This window comes from Plectropomus leopardus, chromosome 3, assembly GCF_026936395.1.
Source record: "Plectropomus leopardus strain MGB_pleo_1.0 chromosome 3, ASM2693639v1, whole genome shotgun sequence".
Classification (NCBI taxonomy): Eukaryota; Metazoa; Chordata; class Actinopteri; order Perciformes; family Serranidae; genus Plectropomus; species Plectropomus leopardus.
This window is the reverse complement of record NC_142178.1, coordinates 12,180,691-12,207,149: the sequence shown is the minus strand read 5'-3', so window position 1 is coordinate 12,207,149 and position 26,459 is coordinate 12,180,691. Positions and strand designations below refer to the sequence as shown.

Below are 26,459 nucleotides of genomic sequence, written 5' to 3'. Positions count from 1 at the left end.
CCTCTCTGCGGCTGCGTCAGCAGGAGGAGGCCGAGACAGGAAGACCCTGCCTGCTGAGGAGGCTGCTGGAGGTTATACAACACTTTTCTCATCACACTTTTCCACCGTAAACATTGTTTTTCAGTCGGATACAGAACCATGAATCCTGATATAACGAAAGAGCGGCAAAACGCCTCTTTTGACGTCGACAAACTGACATACATTTTGGACGGAGGGCCTGAAAAGACCAAAAGACGGCGAGAAATTGGTGAGTTTGAGATGTCTCCTTTGCCCCATAACGTCAGGAGTTAACGCCGACACTTGAAACGCTATAAATTGATGAAAGTAATGACATTTGCGACGAAAAAGAGCTAACTCAACAATGCTGTCGTCGGCTGTTTGCTATGAAGTGGCTAGCAGCTTTCTTGCCTGTGGCCGCTAGCTCACCTCCATTGTCCTTAACCAAACTTTTACCTTGTTTATAAACTATTTTTCCATAAAACCATTTTAAGGGGGGGCTTTCTAAAGTTAACATACTACAGTGATTTGACATGTTTCAAAGGTTAATTCGGCGTCATAGTGTCCAGTGATTTAATGTTTACCAGCGGCTGTGTTTTAACTGAAGTACTCAAGTCAGTTACTTTAGTAGAAGTAACAATACCACTGTGTAGAAATACTCTCTTACAGGTAAAAGCCCTATATTCAAACTTTACCCAAGCAATAGTATGGAAGTATAAGCGTGACAAGTACCAAAAATAAAAGTAGGCTTACTCATAATGCAGAGTGGCCCATTTCAGAATAATATGTTATATAATTGGAGAATAGTCTATAGATTAATTCACATAATACCTGATATTTAAGCTGGTTAAGACTGGTCTTATTTTAACTGCTTCATTTACCGCCGCGTAGCTTATCCTATAACTATAAGAACAGATCAGATCTTTTATGTTGACACTATTTTTTATTAATAGTATAATGTAAGAAATTATAGTTTTTTAATCTATAATAATTTGTAATTATAATCCGAATTGCAAAAAAGCTTGTAAATGCTGTCAAATTAATACAGTGGAGGAAAAAGTACAATATTTCCTTCTGAGATGTAGTGTAGTGGAAATAGAAATACTAAGTAAAGTACTGTAAAACTGTACTGTACAGTTCTCTTACTTTCCACCACTGACAACATGCAGGCTTTTTTTAATTCAGTGTATCTGTAAATTTATTGAACCTAATGGTGCAGGGATTTGAACTGCAACCAACTAGGGTCTCAAATAATTATAATTATCAATGAATCAGAGTATTTTCTTGATTAAATTTTTTTTCTGTAAAAAGTCAAAATTGGCCAAAACGATTTCTTCAAATGTCTTTTTCCTCAAACAACAGTCCAAAACCCAAACGTATTTAGTTCATAAATTAAGGAGACCAGGAAAACCCACAAATAATCACATTGTCGAAGTGAAAACCAGAGTGATTTTTATATTACGCATATCAATTAATAGATTGTCAAAAGAGTTTCTAATTAAGTTTTTAAGCTTATGTCCATTGACTTATGGACTGAGTTCACCAGAACAATCAACTGAACTAGCGGCTGATGTACAGGTGATTTCAGGATGCTGGAGGCAGCAAGGATGCAGTGGTGGTGTCCTCCGAATTCTGAAAAAAGAAGGCTCCCTTTTCTTGACAAAGGCCTTGCATGCATATATGATGTGTTTGATCTCAAAATGTAGACTTTGCAGGATCCATTTTCCCATTGTGACGCAGCCATTGAAATAGTGCTGCCTTTATCATGCATGGATGTGCTGAATGTTTGCCAAAAGTGTTGTGCATAGATACCTAAAAAAATGACACTATGTAGAACTTTATTGGGCTTTGATCCAGAAGCTAAGTTTTCAATACTTTGGTTTTCTTCATTTCATTGTATTTATTGCTGTCCAAAGTCAAGGTGCTCATAGATTGTGCGGCCAAAAGACTGTGCTCGTTGTCAGCCCAGGAACATTGTTAAGAAGAAGGAAGCCATGATAACTGAACTATAGGCCACTGAGAATAGATCGTGATCGCCAAACTTTTATCTGTCTAAACTATCGTGTGGACTATTGTCTTGCTGAATACACATTTTCAAATCGTAATACACGCTCACAAATTTGGTGCACGTTTTCATACCGAGCTACATATTGACTCATTTTAACAGAATTTTGGAAAGGTGCAGTTAAACTTTTAAAATAAGTATCGCATTTACTACAGCAGCTGTGTAGACTAAAAGATATTCTCCTGGTTTCATTTTCACTGTAGAGTCCATGGTTCTCAGCGACCCGGACTTTAAGGAGGAGGACCCAAATTTTCTGTCCCGCAGTGAGCGCTATGACCAGGCTGTGAGAAAAAGTGCCCAAATGATCCTGAAGCTCAGGGAGTACGGCATAGCAGACCCAGAGGAGATCTACTGCTATAAGAAGTATGTGGTAAACAAGTCCATGCATGAGTCGTCAACTGGCTTACACAGTATAGATCCAGATAGGTCTGTGTGATTTCAAGGCAGTCAAATCCACTGTCAGGAGAGATAGAAATATAGTATGTCCTTTAAAATTCTCAAAAAAAGATGCCACGGCTTAAAAAGAGGCTCTATTTGTATATGAGAACTATATATCATGATACCTCAATGTGAGAATTTTGGAACTCAGAGATATAAGTTATGCCCAAGTATCATCAAAATCCTGTTTACCAAGCAATATTAGGCATTTAACAATTATTTAAATCCAGTTATTTCTTTTTTTTATGTCTTTTCAGTTCGATGCGCAGTAGTATTGTACTGGTGAGGCACACAATTAGTGTTGAAAAAGAAATAATATGTTTACTGGTCATCACTTACGATTCTGAAACAGTTCTGTTTTCCACAAGCTTAATTTTAGCGACACAATATGTTCGTGTGATATATTTTTGTACCCACTGACTGCATGTTTTTGATAAAAGCAAACTATTATGACCTATGACCTAATTTACATGGTTGACATGTTACACAATACAGCGACTGTAATGCTACCACACCCTTATTGTTTTTTATGGCCGTAATTACATAACATACCTGGATTGTTCATTAACTGACATGCAGTATACAAACTAACATTACCAAGGTTTGTTTCAAATACCAAAGATATGTTGTGGACCGTTTTAACATGTATATGGCACCAGTTCCACAACCGTCCTGCGACTGCACCAAATGACTAAACAACAGGGTGCTTTAAAAACTTCCTGGTGAAAAAAATTGTCTTTGGAGAAAATGTGTAAAATGTGTAATTTTTAACATTGCTGACAATCTTTTCTGTGTGTGGTCTCGAAGCAAACAAATGCAAGGGAATCAAAGTTCAACACAGGATCGAGCTAAAATTGTGTCAGAGGGTATGCAAGCTCCCAGCATTCACCGGCTGTACAATGTAATGCAGTGTAATAGATAACCAGGTTTTACTGTGTATTGCAGGAGAGATTCTGTTCAAACTTTCAGTGTGCTGTGATCCTGCACTCTTTATCTTTCTGTTCGGTCTATCTGATGTTTACATGCAGTGAGTTTTTCACTGTAGTCATTCTAAGTGTGGCTGCTTCAGAGGGAAAAAAGTAAGAGTGCAGGATGGGTGGTTTATGGAAAACCTAAAATGGGTGAAAAATAAAAGGAAAACCAACATATAGTGTCTTAAGACCCAGAAACAGCAAACCGACATCAAAGAACTAGTTCGTTGTTTCACCTCATGTCGCCCCATGCCTCCTGTGTCTCGGCCAAAAAGATGTGTTTGTACACACTGCAAAGACATCAGCCAATGGCCAGCTAGCATGTACGTTCTGCAGCTACGTCAAAGGAAATAACTCTTCATACCTATCTTATTTTATCTGAAAGTCTTAGTTACTCGTTTTATCACAATTTTATTGACCACTGAATAACATCCCAGTCGACAGAGTGAAATTGTCCAAAATAGAAAATTAGTAAGATAAACTTGAACCTTGGCCATAAAAATCAGACTGTCAGTGTTTACTTAATATAGAGAGTCAGCAAATACACCTGTTCCACACCAAGTAATATCAAGTATAATATTAATAATAATATTTATTTAAAAAGCGCTAAATGTAGTCTGCAGCTTTATCCACTTTTAAGTAACTCAACCAGAGACTTTTCCTAGTTACTTATTTCAGGTCGACAGATTTTCGGCCTGGCCGATTACACGGACCGATAATTTGCATTTTGCCGATTATATGTATTGCCATCAGTCTCATTAAGCACTTATAATCTGCATCAGTATCGGCCCTGAAAACCAATATCGGTCGACCCCAATTACAGTTTTACTGATCGCTGAATAACATCCTGGTTGACAGAGTGACATTGTCCAAACAAGTAAATTGAGAGGTAAACTTGGACCCGGCCATAGAAATCAATGCTTGCATATCATAGTGAGTCAGCAAATACAGTAGCTTCACAACGTGTGAGTAACTTCAAGCCTAAACTTGAATCGTATCCTCTACCTTTCCTTCACCCAGTATGGTTAGAGGCAACCAGCATGAGGCCTTGGGTCTACACTATGTCATGTTCCTCCCGACCCTGTACAGCCAGTGTGACCCTGAGCAGTCCAGGAAGTGGTTACCTCTGGCAGAGTCCTTCCAGGCCGTGGGCACATATGCCCAAACTGAGATGGGTCACGGTCAGTCCTGGACTAAGCCCTTAACATACTCACTTGCTTGTTGTTGAAGGCCTTCAGAGACAACTTCGGCAGGCTGTCATTAAATAGAACAAATTGACATTTGAGCTTTTCAGTGTGTTGCCAACATGATAATGGGGGCAGTAAAAGAGTGCGTTACAGCAGGTAATGGACTATTTAGAACCAGGAGCAGTTCTGCTGACTTTTTGTACGTGTTTGACAGATCTAAATCATGTAGCAAATTGTAGTAGTAATGTAGTAATTGCATGTGTGTCCTAACAATTATGTTCATACTTTACATCTTGTTCTAACAAGAGATAGTGATAGGTGGCTAGTTAAGTTCATGCAGCTGTATTAACATTACTTTACTAATGGTTGTCCCTTACACCTTCGGAGTTAATAGTATCCTAAAATAAAATACTAGTAAAAATTAGTTTTGTCTCACATTTTCCGAAACGTATTCCCATCTACCGGTAATTCTATTACTTACCGACTCACAACTCTCACACTCCATCTTTATGTCATAATGATGCACTAATGGTAAAGCTTGTGTGCATTTTGATTGATGTGTCTTGATTGCTTTGCATCTCTTTACAAATGATGCACTCAGTTTCAAATCATTCTAATCAATAGTCATAATTATTTGCTCTGTCTTTGGTTTGGCTGTTGACATATTAAGTGGGCAGAAAAGTTGTGATGTTAGGATTAGTAGGTTGTGTAGACTAGGAAGTGAAACTGGTCAGAACTATGTTTTGTCCTTTTCATGACATCAAAAGCAAGGGCTACATTACTTGCTGCGCAAATATGTGGTCTGGGATCCCATAATGAGGCTGAGTCCGAGCCTCTGAATGTCTCTTTGTAATCTGAGAGAATGTAGGCCAAACCACCTATTGTTTGTTGCCCAGCTATAACAAAGTCAAGTGGATTTTATTATGAATTAGTATTAAATCTGTGCAAACCTACACTGAAATTTTAGAACCAATGGTCCCATCTTTAATGAACATTTTGTTCACCTGTGTTTTGGCAGGTAGGACCAACACCGGGTCATATTATTAACAAAGTTTACACTATTACCAGAAATCAGTTCTTCACCAGTCTAAATCAGCAGTTGCCAGTGGCTGAACAGTACAACTTTTCTGTGGAGGCTATTGTTTTTAAACAGCAAAAGAGAGTTAATTTCAGGAAAATTTCAATTTTATCTAGGTGTGAAACTTCTTGAAAGTTTACGAATAAATTACATGGCATTGGATCAGTGTATGAATTTGAATACCTACCAATTCAAAATCCAGCATTTTAGGTGTTATTAAAGGCAGTATTATAGGAGGCATTTTGCGATACTTGTATTGATATTGGAACAACTGTAATAGAAACGTCTCCAGTAATATTGTCAAAGATATCACTTTCTTGATACATATTTATTCTGACTGTTGAAACTTTTTCAATACTTTCCACAGAATCAATATGTTATTGCGTTGTTAGTTTTATCTGTTAATAATTAAAAAGAATTGTAATGCTACCACAACCTTACTGTTCTTTATGGCCGTAATTAAATAACATACCTGGATTGTTCATTAACAGACATGCAGTATACAAACTAACATTACCAAGGTTTGTTTCAAATACCAAAGATATGTTGTGGACCATTTTAACATGTATATGGCACCAGTTCCACAACCGTCCTGCGACTGCACCAAATGACTAAACAACAGGGTGCTTTAAAAACTTCCTGGTGAAAAAAATTGTCTTTGGAGAAAATGTGTGATTTTAACATGGCTGACAATCTTTTCTGTGTGTGGTCTCTAAGCAAACAAATGCAAGGGAATCAAAGTTCAACACAGGATCGAGCTAAAACTGTGTCAGAGGGTATGCAAGCTCCCAGCATTCACCGGCTGTACAATGTAATGCAGTGTAATAGATAACCAGGTTTTACTGTGTGTTGCAGGAGAGATTCTGTTCAAACTTTCAGTGTGCTGTGATCCTGCACTCTTTATCTTTCTGTTCGGTCTATCTGATGTTTACATGCAGTGAGTTTTTCACTGTAGTCATTCTAAGTGTGGCTGCTTCAGAGGGAAAAAAGTAAGAGTGCAGGATGGGTGGTTTATGGAAAACCTAAAATGGGTGAAAAATAAAAGGAAAACCAACATATAGTGTCTTAAGACCCAGAAACAGCAAACCGACATCAAAGAACTAGTTCGTTGTTTCACCTCATGTCGCCCCATGCCTCCTGTGTCTCGGCCAAAAAGATGTGTTTGTACACACTGCAAAGACATCAGCCAATGGCCAGCTAGCATGTACGTTCTGCAGCTACGTCAAAGGAAATAACTCTTCATACCAGCAGGTGTCAGTAGTCTGTATTTGTTATTCATAAAGGAAAACTTGAAGACTGACAGGATGGATTCAAGACACTAGTAAGTACAAGTACAAGTATATGTTTGAAGAACCAATTATACTTTAAGTGCGCTAGCGTACAATTACACAAACTATTACAATAGTTTCTTCTAGAGAGCTAAATGGCTAAAAAAATAATCTTGCCTAAAATATGAAGTTTTTTCAATCCAACACTCCTGTGAATGTAGTCGTTTAAAACAGCTGAAGAACAGCAAACAAGGACCCACTAGTGGCAACAGTGCAGGGAACACCTCAAAAACTAGGGCGACAGATGCTCATTAAAGGCCAGACATTGACGGATTGGTGTGTCAGGGCCCTTAGTATGAAGTCAGGCCACTATGAGCCTCCACAACAGCTTCAGTGCACATTACTAGATCTGTGTATCTCTACTGGGGGATGAACAACATTCCTACACAAGATGCTTTCTGAATTATATATAAAGCTTTTTATTTAATCTGGCAATGTCATTGAGATTGAGGTCTTTTGCAAGACAGACAGTACTGCAGCATTCTAGTTTTTCCTTTAATTTGTCCGCCGTCTGTACAAATGTAATGCAAGTAAGAAAAAACAAATGCTGCCGCTTTATCCAGTTGTAATGAGTGCCTCAACCAGAGACTTCTTATTTTATCTGAAAGTCTTAGTACTCGTTTTATCACAATTTTATTGACCACTGAATAACATCCCAGTCGACAGAGTGAAATTGTCCAAAATAGAAAATTAGTAAGATAAACTTGAACCTTGGCCATAAAAATCAGACTGTCAGTGTTTACTTAATATAGAGAGTCAGCAAATACACCTGTTCCACAACAAGTAATATCTAGTATAATATTAATAATAATATTTATTTAAAAAGCGCTAAATGTAGTCTGCGGCTTTATCCACTTTTAAGTACCTCAACCAGAGACTTTTCCTAGTTACTTATTTCAGGTCGACAGATTTTCAGCCTGGCCGATTACACGGACCGATAATTTGCATTTTGCCGATTATATGTATTGCCATCAGTCTCATTAAGCACTTATAATCTGCATCAGTATCGGCCCTGAAAACCAATATCGGTCGACCCCAAATACAGTTTTACTGATCGCTGAATAACATCCTGGTTGACAGAGTGACATTGTCCAAACAAGTAAATTGAGAGGTAAACTTGGACCCGGCCATAGAAATCAATGCTTGCATATCATAGTGAGTCAGCAAATACAGTAGCTTCACAACGTGTGAGTAACTTCAAGCCTAAACTTGAATCGTATCCTCTACCTTTCCTTCACCCAGTATGGTTAGAGGCAACCAGCATGAGGCCTTGGGTCTACACTATGTCATGTTCCTCCCGACCCTGTACAGCCAGTGTGACCCTGAGCAGTCCAGGAAGTGGTTACCTCTGGCAGAGTCCTTCCAGGCCGTGGGCACATATGCCCAAACTGAGATGGGTCACGGTCAGTCCTGGACTAAGCCCTTAACATACTCACTTGCTTGTTGTTGAAGGCCTTCAGAGACAACTTCGGCAGGCTGTCATTAAATAGAACAAATTGACATTTGAGCTTTTCAGTGTGTTGCCAACATGATAATGGGGGCAGTAAAAGAGTGCGTTACAGCAGGTAATGGACTATTTAGAACCAGGAGCAGTTCTGCTGACTTTTTGTACGTGTTTGACAGATCTAAATCATGTAGCAAATTGTAGTAGTAATGTAGTAATTGCATGTGTGTCCTAACAATTATGTTCATACTTTACATCTTGTTCTAACAAGAGATAGTGATAGGTGGCTAGTTAAGTTCATGCAGCTGTATTAACATTGCTTTACTAATGGTTGTCCCTTACACCTTCGGAGTTAATAGTATCCTAAAATAAAATACTAGTAAAAATTAGTTTTGTCTCACATTTTCCGAAAGGTATTCCCATCTACCGGTAATTCTATTGCTTACCGACTTACAACTCTCACACTCCAGCTTTATGTCATAATGATGCACTAATGGTAAAGCTTGTGTGCATTTTGATTGATGTGTCTTGATTGCTTTGCATCTCTTTACAAATGATGCACTCAGTTTCAAATCATTCTAATCAATAGTCATAATTATCTGCTCTGTCTTTGGTTTGGCTGTTGACATATTAAGTGGGCAGAAAAGTTGTGATGTTAGGATTAGTAGGTTGTGTAGACTAGGAAGTGAAACTGGTCAGAACTATGTTTTGTCCTTTTCATGACATCAAAAGCAAGGGCTACATTACTTGCTGCGCAAATATGTGGTCTGGGATCCCATAATGAGGCTGAGTCCGAGCCTCTGAATGTCTCTTTGTAATCTGAGAGAATGTAGGCCAAACCACCTATTGTTTGTTGCCCAGCTATAACAAAGTCAAGTGGATTTTATTATGAATTAGTATTAAATCTGTGCAAACCTACACTGAAATTTTAGAACCAATGGTCCCATCTTTAATGAACATTTTGTTCACCTGTGTTTTGGCAGGTAGGACCAACACCGGGTCATATTATTAACAAAGTTTACACTATTACCAGAAATCAGTTCTTCACCAGTCTAAATCAGCAGTTGCCAGTGGCTGAACAGTACAACTTTTCTGTGGAGGCTATTGTTTTTAAACAGCAAAAGAGAGTTAATTTCAGGAAAATTTCAATTTTATCTAGGTGTGAAACTTCTTGAAAGTTTACGAATAAATTACATGGCATTAGATCAGTGTATGAATTTGAATACCTACTAATTCAAAATCCAGCATTTTAGGTGCTATTAAAGGCAGTATTATGTGATATTATAATGTCAATATTTTCTAAGATATTGTATTAAAGTTAGAAATTCCAGTATCTTGACAACACTATTCCCCAGGCAGACAATACCTATATTTAACCCTTTTTGTACCCCGACCAAAAAAAGAAATTGATTGATTCATTTAATGCTATGTGTGATTGGTCCACTACTGCAGCAGCTACAACTCATGCAGTTTGTGGTGTGTTGAAGTTGGAGGCAGCAAATTTGATTGAGTTGGCAGTTCAGCATGGTTAGATGTTGCCAAAATGTTTGAATGTATCACTATACTACATGCCTTTGGCATGTTACGTAACTTAATACTTCAATTGACATGATGGGTATTAAGTAGAAAACAAAAAGTTACTGGTATTGGTACTGTTTCATAATTTTGATACCTCAGCCCTAGCTGCAAATAACTATCTTATGAATCTTTTCTTGCTTGATTAATGGATTAATTTTTCATTCCATAAAACACAGAAAAGCAGTGACAAATGCCCATCACAATAAAAGGTGATGTCATTAAATGTCCCCAAATCATCAATCTACTATAAACAGAAGAAAAGCTGTAAATTTTAAGAAAAGAAAAACAACTCAATTAAGCAGCAATTAATACAGCAATTAATCAAATCAATCAGATTAGTGCCCTAAACATTTTTTTTTAAAATTAAATCATAATAACTTTATTTATATAGAACCTTTAAAAACAGTTGTTTACAAAAGGCTTTGACAGACAAAGCAAAGGCGGGAACTCAGGTAATAATAAAATCAACATCAACAAACATGCCAAACAGAGAAAGGTCTAGAACAGTCAAACAAAAAGCCCAGAACAATATGGGTATACAAAAGGTAAACAAGAATAAAGCAGATAAAAGGAGTAAAAGTAATAAAACAGGCAGATCACAAAAAAGGCAGTTAAATTTGCCTAAACTGCACTTACCTACACATTATTATCTGCCAATCCTTGCCTTAGTGTCCAAAGTAGGGATGTACAATATAGGATGTTTTGCCAATATCTGAAATGCTAATATGTTTTAAAGCCAGTAATCGCCGATATGGATGATGTGCCGATATCATTATGCATACAGTCCAAAATGTACATGTCATCTCAGTAAATCTCTTTTCGAAGCTGTAGTTACTGGGCCTGAGAAATATGCACTTAAGAGAGGAGCAGGTCTAGTTTTCATGTATCTCTCTATGCGGTTCAATGAAAAGTTCAACCAGACATTTTTTGTGGCTTTCAAACTGTATGTTGTCAGACTAGTTGAACATCCAGGTAGTGATAGCAAGAAGTTTAGATTTGGCAACTTGATGTAAAAAAATGCAAGAGGCAGCTTAATTAAGGGTTTGTGTGATGTTTATGCTTTGATTTGATCAGTTTATGATCAGAGACCATGAACATGGGCCAGCAGAACCAAAACTGAGAACTGGCTGAAACTAAAGTGCTTTAATACTTTAATAACTGGGGTATTTTAACTCACGTGTCAGAGAAACTTGATCAATGCAGCTCCTAAAAGAGTGAAGCCAAATAATTGCCATATGATTAAACCAATATGCATGATATGCTCACAAGCTGTTTTTATTTGTCTTTGTCACTTCTTCCCTCAATTCTTACTGCTGCGCTGTCTCTATCTCTTTACTCGCTTCTTCTTCATTTGAACCACATTGATTCTTAACTATAATGGATTTTAAAAAAATGCTTTATCCAACATTATCTGCTCATTCATTTGAACTTGTATGGTTAAAATTTTCCATAAAATTGCTTCCATTAAAATATTCCTACGGACCCCCCTCCTTGCCCTTTCCACATTACTACTCCCTTTTCTTTCCCAATTTGCCCCTGTCCTGCGTGGCCTAGCTGTGTGCACCCAGACAGGCCAGAGCCCTTGGATCTCCATCTGGGGATGTTCCTGCCCACACTGCTCAACCAGGCCACCCCAGAGCAAATGGACCGTTTCTTCATGCCTGCCTGGAATCTAGAGATCATCGGCACCTACGCTCAGACTGAGATGGGCCATGGTAAAATAAACAGAGCGTCCCTAGCAGCAGGCTTGTTGAGGCCTGACCATAAATAGGGATTATTTAGTTGCTTTATCGTTGCTGTTGGACCCCAAATTGTGTAGAAATGATGTTTATATGTGTCTTACTTCATTGCAAAAACAAACTGGTGCTACATTTTAACATTGTGATACTTCTCATGCTTTAATTCAAGCTAATGTTGATCTAATAAGCACTAATATTTATTGTTTCTAAACTTCCATTAATAATTATTCAAGAAAGTTTATTGTCAGTCTGCCTTGGTAGTGTTTTTTATATCCTTACAATTAAATGCAGTCAAGAAGGGAAAGATACATGAGAGGGCAGACACGCTGTAAACAATTCCCATGTTTAATTTATTTTCTAAGCTGTTTTAAATTGACAAGGATAAATTTGAAGCCTTTATTGTAGCAGAACTATGTGTGTGTGCAGAGGAAGGGTTGCAAAATCTGTAGGCCTGTACCCAACTCAGAATTATGCCGGTTAAATTGGATTTGGCTATTTAATATGAATATTTGACTGTTTATTTTGTTTTCCACACAGAGTTTTAAAGTTGAATGGGCTCAGCAGGATGTTCAGTATAACAGCATCATTCATGTGTAGTAAACAAGCTAACAGCTTTAATGATGGGTCGGAAATGTGCATCACTTTTCTGACACTAAATATCAAACAAAAGCCAAAAAACTGTATAACATTAAGTTGCTGTGAGCTGTAAATTCACGACTTCTAAGCAGAAGGTCTCTTCTCTCTCCTCCATGGCAATGCCTGCATGTCTGCAGCTCCCTGCTCCAAAGAGTAGCATGACAGTCAAGAGAACTCACTCCACAGCAAAATCTGGGGACCACAACATCCCCAGAAATACACAGCACAGAAAAAGAATGACTGCTGGACTTGTAGCAATCTCAGTTGACTGAGGGTCTTCGACTGATGATTTGAATCTCTGACTTTCAAGGGGCAGCCCTAGAAACATGAAAAAAGCATTGTCACTTGAGGTTGAGTAACTAATTTCTTCTACTGATACATAATGGATACTGATCATTTAGCGATCAAGTCTAAAATTAAGGGTATATAACAAAAACCTGAACGTTTTTGTATATGTACTGTATATGCATATGCAGTCTGTGGATTGTAGACTATATAAGCACAGTGTGGGAGACTTGTCTGCATTTCCAACTTTTGGTGCCAAATACTTAAACTATCAACCATAAACATCTATGTACACATTTACAGATCTATGTATGTATTATCAGAATTGTCAACACATTAACAAATCTCAATACACCTGCAAATCTGAATACAGATTTTGTGGCTATATTTTTGTTACATTGACAGATTTGATTATGCAGATGGACTGACAGTTACACAGCTCTCTACACACGTTCGCAAATAATTCTGCTACAATAATGGCCGAATCGATTAACACAATCAAACATCCAGTGTAGGTCAAATGTTTGATGTGCATAGCCTGCCTGACTGATAGTACCATAAGACCTACTTTACAAATATGAAGTTAACAAAAGTTTGTACCAAATTAAAATTTCCTTTGAGTTGCATGCCCAAACCTCTATAATAGTTTCTCACTTGTCATGCTCCATGACCACAAGCCTGCGCCAGATACCACTCTTAGACAAACCCTTTGTATGTACTTTTAACAAAATTGTGTCTTTACTAACAATTTTAGATAGCTTGTTGTAGGCTGAGATGTGCCTTCAGTTGCAGACTAGTATAGCAGCACATGTTCCAGTTTGAACAGGAACATCCTGTTTTGCTTGTGTTAGATGCAAATTCAGCGGCCACCAAGCAAACGGCATGAAACATGCAGCATGAATGATCTTAAAATGTGATTTTTGATATGTTTTTAGATCTGTCAAACAACTATAAAGTGCACTGTTTTCCTCCTGTATGTTGGCTTCATTCATTTTGTTTCTCATTGTAAAGAGCTCAGCTATCTGTTTTTTTTTTGAAGATTTTTGAAGTTGTCAAGGGCTAAACATGTTTTCTATCCATTCACATTTTTCATGTTTTGAGTTATCTGTTGTCCTTGTGTGATTGACGCTAAAATATTAATATGTTCTGTATGATGAATTTATTCATCTTCAAGTTACATCAGTTCATTTTGTCTTTAGCTGGCTTTGACGTGTTGTCTCTCTCTAGGCACCCACCTCAGGGGGCTGGAGACCACAGCCACCTATGACCCATCCACACAGGAGTTTGTCTTGAACAGTCCCACAGTCAGCTCCATCAAATGGTGGCCTGGAGGACGTAAGTACATTCACACAGTCATCACGTCTCTGCAGAAGTGGACAGAGTCATTTTGCAGCCTGGATTTGGCATTGTATCAGAATCTCTGTGAGTTTAAAGAATGTGTTATGTTTTCCTCACAATGTTATGCTGCTTCTTTTTGGTTTTTCTTTTAGGCTAAGAGAGCTTCATTGACATTCAGAAGAAACTAATTTGAACTCTCTCACTCTCTCCCTTTCTAGTTGGAAAGACCTCAAACCATGCAATTGTTCTAGCCCAGCTTTACACACAAGGAAACTGCCATGGTCTGCATGCTTTCATCGTACCCATTCGTGACATGAACACACACGTACCCCTGCCAGGTAACCACCATCTGTGACGTCCCTCTGGATGTGGTGTTTGTGGTAAAGTCAGTCCTTGTACACCTTTGCGTCTCTGCCTTCCTTTTTTCAGTCTGTGTCTTTTTTCTTGTCTCTCTCAGGTATTGTGGTTGGAGACATCGGCCCCAAGTTTGGCTTCAGTGAAGTTGACAACGGCTTCCTGAAGCTAGAGAATGTACGAATCCCACGGGAGAACATGCTGATGAAATACGCCAAGGTGAGGTTACAATATTTGAACTGATAGTTTCCCTAAGTTCAGATGTTTTCAAATTGATGAAATAATTTTTGTTGTCCAAGATTTGATCTTCTTTTGTGAAAGGATGGCTGTCAGTGTAATTGCATCGATGCCTACACCAGAGGCAACCACCAGATTGGTGGTTCTCATCACTGCTTGTCTATTGTCACTAGAGAGTGTAAAACATGCTATTCTTTGCAGATACTTTAAAAGTTAAGCAAAGACCTGCATGACAGTTAGGTTACCAAATAGGGAAGGATTGTTGCATTTGCAGTTCTGTTATGTGTCACAGAAACAAAAGTTATTGCAATTACAGATGTGCAAATATTGTTGTTTAATGCAGAATAATCGGCTTGGGTATATGTGGCTTTAGTCATCAGCATTTACATTTTCTTTTAATTCAGTCATGAAACTCATTATATTATGCAAAAGTTGTTTTTTTTCCCAATCAGTAAATCTTATGCATATAGGACATAATGTCAGTGTCAGAATACCGTATATTCAGTGTAGTAATATTGTATTTTAGGCTTAGGCTGTATCTGGTCTTTCATACCTTCCCCAACTGGAAAGTTCACTACATTCTCAAAGCTCTCTTAGCTTTTTCAGTCTGATTATATAAACAATATAAATTCACAAAATGTCAGGAAATGTAATGTTCTTGTATCCATTTCCTTATTAAGAAGAAAAACTGCACTGTTCATGTTCTGAATTCAAGTTTCTCTCTTTTACCAAACTAGGAATAATGTTAGCTTGATTGCCTTGTATATCCAATGTATATCGCACTTTACTCAAACTCTACAGAAACAAAATAAAACTTGTTTAGTCTTGTTACTCATTTTTTAAGTTAGTTTACTGTTTCAACAATCACCAGCTCTGGTTAGGTTAAAGTAAACTCTGATTTTACTGAGTTAGATGTGAAAACATACAGATTTCGTCCATTACTAGCTGCCTGTTTACAGTACTGTAACGTTATCCACAGCACTTGCAGTAGCCATGTTTGTCCGCTTAGCTGCCTGTTCCACGAGTAGGGACTGACCTCTGGTGGTACATGATGTGCACTGCATACAATATATCCTCTATCTGGCCTGTCATTGTGAGTTTAAAAGAAAGCGGAGCGCCTCTATATATGACAGTATTGAAAATCATATACTGTAGGAATTTCTTAATACCCTGTTATACTGAAATACTGTAAAACCCCTCAGGCCTAGTGTATAAACACTCAGTAACCAATTGATTAGGTAAAGTTAGCTAAAAGCAATGTATTTCAATTCAACATTCCTGCAGTAAACCCTGCCGTCATAAAGGTTCAAATGTTAAGGTTTTGGTTGAAAGTGTTTCAGAGAGGTGTTCGTTCAACATTGTGGTCATTTTAAAGGATGTCATCTGTGATGCTGTCAAACTGCAGTAAAGTATACAGAGAGATGTATAAACAGTGTGGCTAAAACAATAGAACTTGACTCTAATGAAGACACAGTAATGTTGAAATTGAGTCTGTTTGCACAATTAACGGCTGCAGATCAATCAGTGTGCTCCAGTTCCCTTTTTCTCGCTGTAAGTTTGCTGTCTTTAAACTGAGAAGCACCTGATTCATCTGCATACTGCTGAAAGATGCATGGAGAACCTGTTTCAGATAGAAATACCTGTCAGTACATACAACTTTACAATACCACAAACATTCTGTTGAATGACCATGAAGATGAATTAACATCTCAAACAGTCTAAAAAAATACTTTATATTACAACCTCCATTAATGCAGCATTTATTCCAGGACTGTTGTAGAAGACTGCATTACTTTATCTAGGTGTGTCTAATAAAATGTTGTTATAATAAATTGAATTTATATATTGCATTTAGAGTGCAACTTTCACTCCTCTAGTTAAAAGACTCTGTCTCTCCACCAGGTGGAGCCAGATGGGACCTATGTGAAGCCACCAAGTGCCAAGCTGACCTACGGCACCATGGTGTTCATCCGCTCCATGATTGTTGGCGAGTCAGCCCGGGCCCTCTCTAAGTCCTGCACCATCGCCATCCGCTACAGCGCTGTTCGACACCAGTCTGAAATCCGGCCGGGGTCAGTCATTACAAATGCACGCATAAAGGCTTTTCTGCAAACAGATGCACACACAATGCATAACTCATAAAAGCTGTGAGAAAAAACAAACACATGCTTAATGCTGCACGTGCAAAACTCTCAAATAACAAATTATAAATATATAATTGCATTTAGCTGAATGGTAGACTGGTACCTAACTTTCATGATTAAGAATGTAAAAAACAAGTTCAATTTACTTTAGTTTGTATTGTAAGAATGTGACTTAAACAGTTTATGGTTTATACAGTAAACAGAACAGGGCCGATATGTCAAAATAGAATAATGATATTTGTATCTCAGTTATCTTTGATCCATAACAGAGCATTCAACACATGAAATTGGTTTCAGGGGTTCAGAAATGGGGACATTATTCCAGCAGGAAAGGGAAGTAGCACTGGTTTTTTTATGATTTTATGTCCCGCCACATCCTCATGTATCAAAGGAAAGTAAAACCTCTATATGACACTAAAACTCAAGCCTGTATGTTTCTGTACCACAGAGAGCCCGAGCCTCAGATCCTCGATTACCAGACACAGCAGTACAAGCTGTTCCCTCTGCTGGCTACAGCCTATGCCTACACTTTTGTTGGACAGTACATGAAGCAGACCTACCATCGCATCAGTGGCGACATCAACCAGGGGGACTTCAGTGAAATGCCTGAGGTACTGACAGGAAATACACATGTAGGATGTGATCAAGGCTTAATGATGACTGAGTGACTGAGGATGGTGCAGACTGACTGACGGGGTTGTAGATCAGCCTCAGTCTTTGCAGCTATTTTGAGGAGATATGTGGTGGTTAAAGCTGTGAAATCATTGGAATGCCTGATTGGTAAGTCAGCGCGAAAGCCGACACAACTTGCAATTTTTTCAAATCAAGTATTATGATTAACATGCTATATTCTGACTATAAAAGCTGTGATCCCTCTGTCTGTTTGGTTGATTGACAGGTTTTCTGATTACACTCTTTTTTAAATTTGTTATAACAGCACTTGATTGAACGATATTGTAAACAATTTATTCACTTTAATTATAACTGCTTTATCCCGCTTGATTGTACAGTTTAACCTTTATTATAACAGTATTTAATTTTAATAGTCCTTTATTTAAGTTTATTATACAGCACTTTATTTACTTTTATTAAAACAATCCTTTATTTGGCTTTATCATAAAAACATTTTTAAACTTAATTCTTACAGTATTTTATGTAACCTTATTATAACAGTAGTTTATTTAACTTTATTATATAACATTAGCTTGATTATAACAGTAACATATTTAGTAGTTTAGTGGAGTGGAACATTTTGAGATATATATGGTGTATTTTGATATATCCTTAAATATTATGATATTGTTTGCAGGTCATGTTGCTCAGCCCTATCACCATACTGTGTCTTCAGGGCAATGGATCATCCATCTCATCGAATTCACTGTGTAGTTGCTGAGGAGGGTCATTAATAATTCTTTCAGCTTTACTTCTAGGAAGTTCTTTGTATTTGCTACTTAGGTGCCTATGTGTTTATTTGATTTTTTTTTTGTAAATATAATTGTCATCCACTGTTTAGGCTTTCATAAAGCCATTGTCAACTTCTCTGCCCTCTTATCTACAGCTCCATGCCCTGTCTGCTGGTCTGAAGGCCTTCACCACGTGGGCAGCCAACGCCGGCATTGAGGTGTGCCGCATGTCATGCGGCGGCCACGGCTACTCCCGCAGCAGTGCCTTGCCGGACATTTACGTCGAGTTCACCCCAACATGCACCTACGAGGGAGAGAACACAGTCATGATGCTGCAGACTGCGAGGTAACTTGTCACGCAGAAACACAATATGACCACAACGGACCCTTTCACTAGGACCAGGTTCACAGCCTGCCACGTTTTCCACCCAATTCAAACACCCGCTACAAATGTGCTAATACAGCAGGAGGGATGTTCTTACTTTAATTTTACTTTACTTTTTAAGTTGTTACACGTAAACTCACAACATCTGCTTCTTTCCTAAAATGCAGTTTTTAGTACAGAAACTCAAAGAACAGTGCTCACACACACACGTTTAGCTTTTTCACCCATCATTTTATCACGTGCTTTAACAGAATGAAAATGAGGCCGAGACAAATACAGGCACATACAGACATAAACATTCGCCCACTCAGCAGCGCTATCATACCACTGATGCAGGGGACACACCAGCACTCCACCCACAACAAAAACAAACACGGGTGATATTTTATATGCCGAAATGATAGCTATTGTGGTTTCATATCACCAGTACTACAAAGGTCAGCTGTGCAGTTTCAAAAACTTGTATGGTATTTTGTCCCTTTGAAGGTATATTGTTTCCATGGCAAGGAACGAACAATTACTGAAAGTACACACACAGTGGATAAAGGTGTTGTGAACGAGAATGAATGTAGAAGGTGACATATGAAACCACACATTGTTTGTTGTGTTAGTAAAAAGATAATCATACTGCATTTGTATATGACTGACTTAGCGCACTAGCTTGTTCTGTCACCCATGTTTTGTTGTGAAACCCTCACCTGCATGCCTCCTCAACTTCTGTCTATGCAGATATTTGGTGAAGAGCTACCGGCAGGCTAAGGCAGGACAGCAGCTGAGCGGCATTGTCTCATATCTGAATGAAGCAACGCATCGGAGGGTCCAGCCTCAGCCTGTCGCTGCCAGACCAACCGTGGTCGACATAAACGACCTGGCGAGCCTGGTGGAAGTCTACAAGCAGCGAGCTGCCATGTAAGAGACAAGAGCAGGAGAGAAAGTGACCTAGTTGCTTGAAATATTGCTTTTGTTCTCATTTCTGGCTTAGGTATTTAACGCCTTGTACCATTTCACATGCTTTACATTTTCGTTGGACACATTTTTTTTTGTTATGTATGTTGTGAAACAGTTTTTATTTATTTTTTAAGAAGCTATATTTATTGTCCTTCATCAATGTACTGCTGCATTGACCCCTCCACTCTTTGCTCAAAGTTGCATGTGTATGATGTTAAGATGTAGAAATTGGTCTTTCTGTGTTATTATTATGTTTATTAAGTGCTTGAAAAGAAGAAGGATAGTAACACTGTCTGCTATTTCATAACACAGTTAGATTTTTATCCCAGGTATTGGTGCCGGCTAGTGCTACAGATGTCAACATTAATCATCATGATCAGTTTTCATGTTCCTGAGGCGATGTGCTGCCTTGATCACATACGTGCATACTGTCAGCCTTAGTCACATCTAAATTCATCAGGCAGTCAGTGTCAGCTGTGTGGTGAGCACAAACAGCAGCTAAGCCAGTCTGATGGAGGGTGACAAAATATAGCCTGCCAGTTCAGACATTAGAGGGCTTAGGGAGTAATCATTTCCTCTGTGTTTCTTTCTGAAGGTTTCCTGCAACATATTCAGTCTTCTAAAAATATATACATCTATATATCTTTATCTATATATAGATTCGATTTATAATAGTTTATTTGTGAAAAGGCAGTCTTATTCCATAAGAAAAGTTCTAGATTTACAGGGAAATTCTATAGGCACAACTTTTTTTAAAGTAACAAGTAAGCCTTTGTTTTATGTAAAACCCACAGTCGAACACAAATATGTGTCGCCTTGTTGTTAAAGCAGGGGAGGTAGAAAGTGTCTTTCGAATTTATTTAAATTAGAAGGTAAATTTATTAGTTTGCATTTGTCCTTAATCCTGCTACATGTTTTGAGTTGATTAAAATCAGCAGCTACTATGGAGATTCCATCCGGTTGCTCGGGCATGTTGCTGTTTACCTCACTGTTAATGACATCATTGGTTAATGCAGATGGTGTGTGTGTGTGTGTGTGTGTGTGTGTGTGTGTGTGTGTGTGTGTGTGTGTGTGTGTGTGTGTGTGTGTGTGTGTGTGTGTGTGTGTGTGTGTGTGTGTGTGTGTGTGTGTTTTTTTTTTTTGTTTTTTTTTTAGTCTAGTTGAGCTGGCAGCAAAGAGCATCCAGCAGGAGTTACAACGCAGGAAGAGCCAGGAGGACGCCTGGAACAACAGTGCTATTGACCTGGTCAGAGCTTCAGATGTAAGTTCAGTTCTTTGTGTGTGTGTATGTGTGAGATCACGATGCTGTGACACAATTTAAAGGGACAGTTCAATTCTTCTTGTTCTATCCCTTTTTTCTTGTTTGTTGTCTTAAATGTCTTTCATTTATTTACCTGTCCCCCTGTTTTGTTTTTTTTGTCTTCAGGCCCACTGTCACTATGTTGTAGTGAAGCTCTTCACTGACAAGCTGGGGGAGATCGGTGACACAGCGATACACTCAGTGCTGTCGACCCTGGCTCTGCTGTACGCCCTGCATGGCATCACAAACAACTCTGGAGACTTCCTACAGGTCAGAAAAACCATCTTATCAACAGTCATTGGTTCGTGTTATTGCAAGTGTTAGAGCCATATTTTGCAAAGCTGCTGCAGTTATTTACATAATCTATGTGTTGTGCAGTTGGTCGGTTTTATTGTCCGCTTCCATATGAACACCACCATCAATAGTCTCTTTGTCTCAGAGGTAGCAAAATGGGGTCTTTGTGTGTATGATTTGTATGCCTGGCTGGCTGTTGGCCTTCTTCCTGATCAAATGAGGCAGATTCATTTTTGTTTAATCAGCTGAACTTTAAATTGAAAATATAACACAAGACTTGTTTTGTTTAACAGGAACAACCCACTATCTCTACTATCTGATTCCTCACCATTCGGGCAGCAGGTCCAGCAGCACGTTTTCATCCACATCTCTGTCTGTTTTATTTCAGGCTGGACTGCTGAATGTGCCCCAGGTGCATCAGATTTCTGTTCGTATCAAGGAGCTGCTGTCTCAGTTGAGGCCCAACGCTGTGGCGCTGGTAGATGCTTTTGACTTCCACGACAGGAGGCTGAAATCGGTCCTGGGACGATATGACGGGAACGTCTATGAGCACATGTTCGAGTGGGCTCGCCGGTCACCCCTGAACGCTACAGAGGTCAGTCGGGGTCACGCTAAATGCTAGCAGCGAGAAAATAATGCAGACCTTATCTGAATTGATGAGGTAATAATCTTGTTTGTTCAAAAAAATAAGGCCAGTATACTTTTCCTCAAGTAAATGCATAACGTGTCCGTAACGGTATGCAACTCTTAATCTTCCACCTCTACTCTTATTGGCATCTGTTCTCGACAGGCTTCTTCCAGATAAGACTCGTCCTTTTAATGTTTGGCAGCCAGTCAAAGATAATAACTGACATAATAGACAACATGTGACCAGTGTTGATTTAGCTAACTAAATTTAGAAGTCTGGGCATGTTAGTCAGTGAAAATTGTTGATGTTTTAGTCTTTTAGTCATCAGATAACTGAAAATTCCAGTCAATCTAGTCAAGCCAAAACCAATTATTTTGTTATTTTAATAGAACTTGAATAACATAACACTTTATGTTATCATTATTTAATAAAGATCACAGATTCTGATAAAGCGATTCATGTTTCAGCGTCATTGTCACGAAAATGGGTCCAGATATCACTTTGTTCCTTTAAACCCCTGTTGTTAGCCTTATCAACTTTAACTTAAAGAAGTCACTCTTCCTCGTTTTGTTGGTGCTCATTGTTTGCTGCAGATTTGGTTCACACCACTCAAGAAACTGCTTCTTAAAAAAACTAAAAACAAAACCAAGTCTATAATATTTTGTTGCCTCTTTTTTTATTCTTTATTCAACAAAAATAAGGGAATTTTAGTACTGTTTTTATTTTTTAAACTGCATTTTAGTCATGTCTTTTTTGTCAATAATATTGCATGTTGATTAGTCACAGTTTGTGTTTACGCTGTCTCATCAGTGTCTCATTTTAGTTGTAGAAACAAATGTTGTTGACAAACATATTTGGTCATAGTTTCTGTTTATAAAATTCATACTGCATGAGACCATAACAGCAGTGACTATAAATGCACATTTTTAATTTCTCAATTTGTGTGTTATTTCTGTTGGTGAGAGAAGCAGTTTAAATTAGTGGGGGCAATAGTGCTTATCATTTCATTGACTGGAATAAAGACACCGTTACTATTTTGGTATAGAACAAAAACATTATTTAAATTTACATTTCATTGGATGTATATAGTGACATGAAAACTGGCTAACAGTGAAAATCACTTTAATTTCTGTAGAACTTTTATGCTTAAAGTTCTTTATGACTGATTTATACTGCATCAAGACAGCCTGCACATCAAACTGATCAGTTACTCAGGTTACAGACAGGAACACAAAGTGACTTTAAAATCTTTCTTTGGCTATCTAAGATTGCACTATTGCAACTGTGCACTTTATGGGTGACCACAATCATTCTGCATCAGAGGAAGAAGACTCTCTCTGTGTGTGTGTGTGTGTGTGTGTGTGTGTGTGTGTGTGTGTGTGTGTGTGTGTGTGTGTGTGTGTGTGTGTGTGTGTGTGTGTGTGAAATTACATAAGTATGTCTTATTCCCTGATCTTGCTCGTTGTCTTAGCTAAATAAATGCTCTATTCCTTATTGCTTCTACAGGTCCATGAATCCTTCCACAAGTACCTGAAGCCCCTTCGGTCCAAACTGTGAGCTGACCCTCTCACACCATGATTCCTGGCTGTGACCCCTCAACTCTGCGTACATAGGAACAACCTTAACCACGTTTACCATCATATCAACCCCATGATGGCTATCACTGGTGGTATTTACCAATCTGAAGGAATGTAACCTTTCTTACTTAACTCTCTTTAAAGGCCATAGTATACAGCAACACTTTGGGGTAATATAGACATGACTTGGATGATGGGGGGTGATGTGGGAAATAAAAGTGGGCTGTAAACAGGTGTTGAAAAACCCAAAACAATCTGAAGACGATGTAATTATTGAGGAGGATCTAAGCAAAGCCAGGAATAAAAATTCTGTCTATAAAGCGCTAATAAAAGTCATCATTTTACGACAAAAATACATTTAAGAATACTGTAAACAATCAAGAATTTACATTTATAGAACATTGTGTTTTCTGTTGAAAAATTCAATGGTGAAGATCAGTAGTATTCATTTTCCCCCATCTTTTCTTCACTTTCTGCTGCATGCCTGATGGCTCCTCTGTGTGAGCCAGCCAAGATGAAAATGCCATCTCTCTCCTTTTTTTTTCTAACAAGAACACAATGTTATAATGAACATTACATAATGTTAGTTGTTTAGGAACAAACCAAAAGCGAAATCTGTTTTGGTTGTTTCCCCTGACAACGAGGACCAACATGTTATAATCATTATTTAAGAGGAATTAATTTATCCATGACCGTTGTCAGTCGCTGTAGGCACCAAGGAAGAATAGCACCAGTCTTTGGCAGCCTCCTTACCCTTCCATAGCTGTGAATAATGGATTAACATGATTGAATTAAATAACAGTTACAATTTTGACTGCGCTGGATAAACAGCCTAGCAGATTAGAGCAGAGATCCAACAGAAACATCGAGTGAAGATATAAAAATATTGCCCTGTAAAATACTGTGGCAGCACCATTTTGAAACAGTAGATAAAGCCCCTGGATATACATCAAAATCATCTGTGCCTCAGAGCAGTGAGAAAATTAAAGGTCAACTATGTCTGCATTTTTCAAATGGAAATGTCCACTCAGTTGTTGGCAAGAAGCAGTGATGCAGGCTCGCGCACTGATAATAATAATAATAATAATAATGCTAATAATAATAATAACTAAAAGGCCTTATTTAGATTTTTTGAAGTGTGGTTGTGTGAGGTCTTTATCGATAGCCAGTGTACTACCTACATTAAATGGCCCCCAGTGTGGAGAAGGGGATGGGGAACTGAAGCCGTTATTACACTCTCTTCAAAGCCACCGGACTCCATTGACAACAGTAATTTTTCCTCACAGAACACTGGAGTTGCTTGTCTACTGTTTTCTCGATCACTTTATGTTAATTTGTGACTTTAGAATTTGAATGGTCGGATTTGAAAGTAACGCCACTGGGAAGCTAAAAATTAATATAAAAACCATAAATAATAATATTAATAATAATGGCCCCGCCCTTCAAATATGATGTCTTAAAAGTCAAAGTTCTATATTGTGTCAAATGAATGATAAACAAAGACTTAGTAGAGACTAAATAAACCACTCTGGGCTGATTTATTCTAAATTTTTAAGCCTCTGAGTTATGGCGTTTCTGTGAAGCTGTGTGTTTGATCGGATTGTTAGAATTAATGATGATAATGTTCTGAGGGTCAACATGCTCCTGAATGTGTTTATGGGATAGAAAGCTTTCTGCAGATAATGGTTGTGTGTCAAATGTGAATAAAGCACCTGTGAGGGCAGGTTGTATGGATTTCTGACAATGATTTAGGTCTGAATGAGGCCACATATGCACTGTATATGTGCATTAGTATTCTCCCTCCCTGCTGTGTGGGGTTGATATATTGTTAAGAAGGGTAAAGACCCCAGCCAACATCTACATGGATTCTTTTTGTAGTTTTTAATCAAGTACATTTATAACTACAAACTTTAAATAAATCCATTGTTAAATATGCTGTAACGTTCACGTTCTACTGACTGAATTATTCCGATTCATTTATGATGAAATATGTGCAAACTGGATCTTTTTTAAAAAATTTTATTTGTCCATCCCTATCTGTTATTAAACAAAAACTGTTGTAAAAAAACAATAACAGACTTAGCAAAGAAGGACTCAAATAAAATGAGATTTTATTGTGACTGCAGAGATACAGCGATTAAAGGGGGAGCTTTAATTCAATGCCTCTGTTGGAAAATGTGCCTGAGGAAGTAGTTTTTTTTTTTCTTAATGTAATTAATTGACAATATTCTCACAAGCTGATTGTGTGTCATTTCAGTACTTGTATGACTTTTAATCCGTTATCAATATGTAATGACTCAGTTTTGTTAAGCATATTTGTGTGATGATGTTTCCTTGAATAATGATGTTAAACAACACTATTTTAATGGTTGGTAAATAATTTGAGTTGTAAATTATATTAATAAAAAAAGTAAATAATCAATGTGCATTGTGTTTCTGTCATGAACATTTTCGTAACCAGCTTGAACTGTTTCATGTCCGCTTTGGAAAACACAGCTCAAGGCCCACCTTTAATTACATGCATTACCACTTTTATGAGAAATGAACTTAGCATACTCATGTAAGTCAAAAACTTTTCCTTTAAAATCCCTTGAATTAAGTTAATCACCTTATCAGACTAAGATGACACTGGGATCTCTGCAGAAGTGAACATTAAAATAATTCAGCAAATGGAAATACATGAAAATTAGAAATTTCAGGGCAACATTATAGCAGTTGTCAAATGGGAACTCCATCACAAATCAGTTTACTATTCATGATTAGTGCTTTTCTGGCTGTTACTATAGAGAACTATAGAGGAGCTTGGATTACACCAATTTAAACCTTTTTTTTTTTTTTTTTTTTTAAATCTGTTGCAAATCTTCCAATGTTGTGGAGATGTACAAGTAAATTGCTGGTGTACCTCTCCAAGTTTATGTTAAAAAGTAGCTACAGCAATACCTTGTAATACAAATAAAAAGACACACAAACAAAGATTTGAATCAATAAAGCAATTAAATGACTAAGTGAGACATGAAATATTTTACTTTGAAAACAGAGCAATCAGATTTTTTTCCCTCCAGATTTCCATACTGTGTAATGCCATGGAGTGTGTGCTGCTCAAAT

The 26,459-nt window shown here is 37.8% G+C and overlaps 1 protein-coding gene across 3 annotated transcripts; it reads left to right on the top strand.

Annotated features, from left to right (window-relative positions):
- The first annotated feature begins 4 nt into the window (after nt 1–4).
- Nucleotides 5–25,776, top strand: acox1 (acyl-CoA oxidase 1, palmitoyl). 3 transcript variants are annotated; one of them, XM_088075615.1, is made up of 14 exons: nt 5–247; nt 2,266–2,425; nt 11,641–11,801; nt 13,974–14,081; nt 14,303–14,422; nt 14,542–14,657; nt 16,578–16,747; nt 17,268–17,430; nt 18,378–18,568; nt 19,337–19,516; nt 20,711–20,816; nt 20,982–21,125; nt 21,538–21,744; nt 23,284–25,776. In XM_088075615.1, the coding sequence occupies exons 1-14, from the start codon at nt 139–141 to the stop codon at nt 23,332–23,334; spliced, it is 1,986 nt and encodes a 661-aa protein (XP_087931741.1). In that variant the 5' UTR covers nt 5–138; the 3' UTR covers nt 23,335–25,776. The 3 variants fall into 3 exon arrangements, with proteins under 3 accessions (XP_087931741.1, XP_087931743.1, XP_087931742.1); XM_088075617.1 differs by lacking the exon at nt 11,641–11,801 and adding an exon at nt 4,492–4,652; XM_088075616.1 differs by lacking the exons at nt 5–247; nt 2,266–2,425; nt 11,641–11,801 and adding an exon at nt 4,713–8,467.
- Nucleotides 25,777–26,459: the final 683 nt, after the last annotated feature.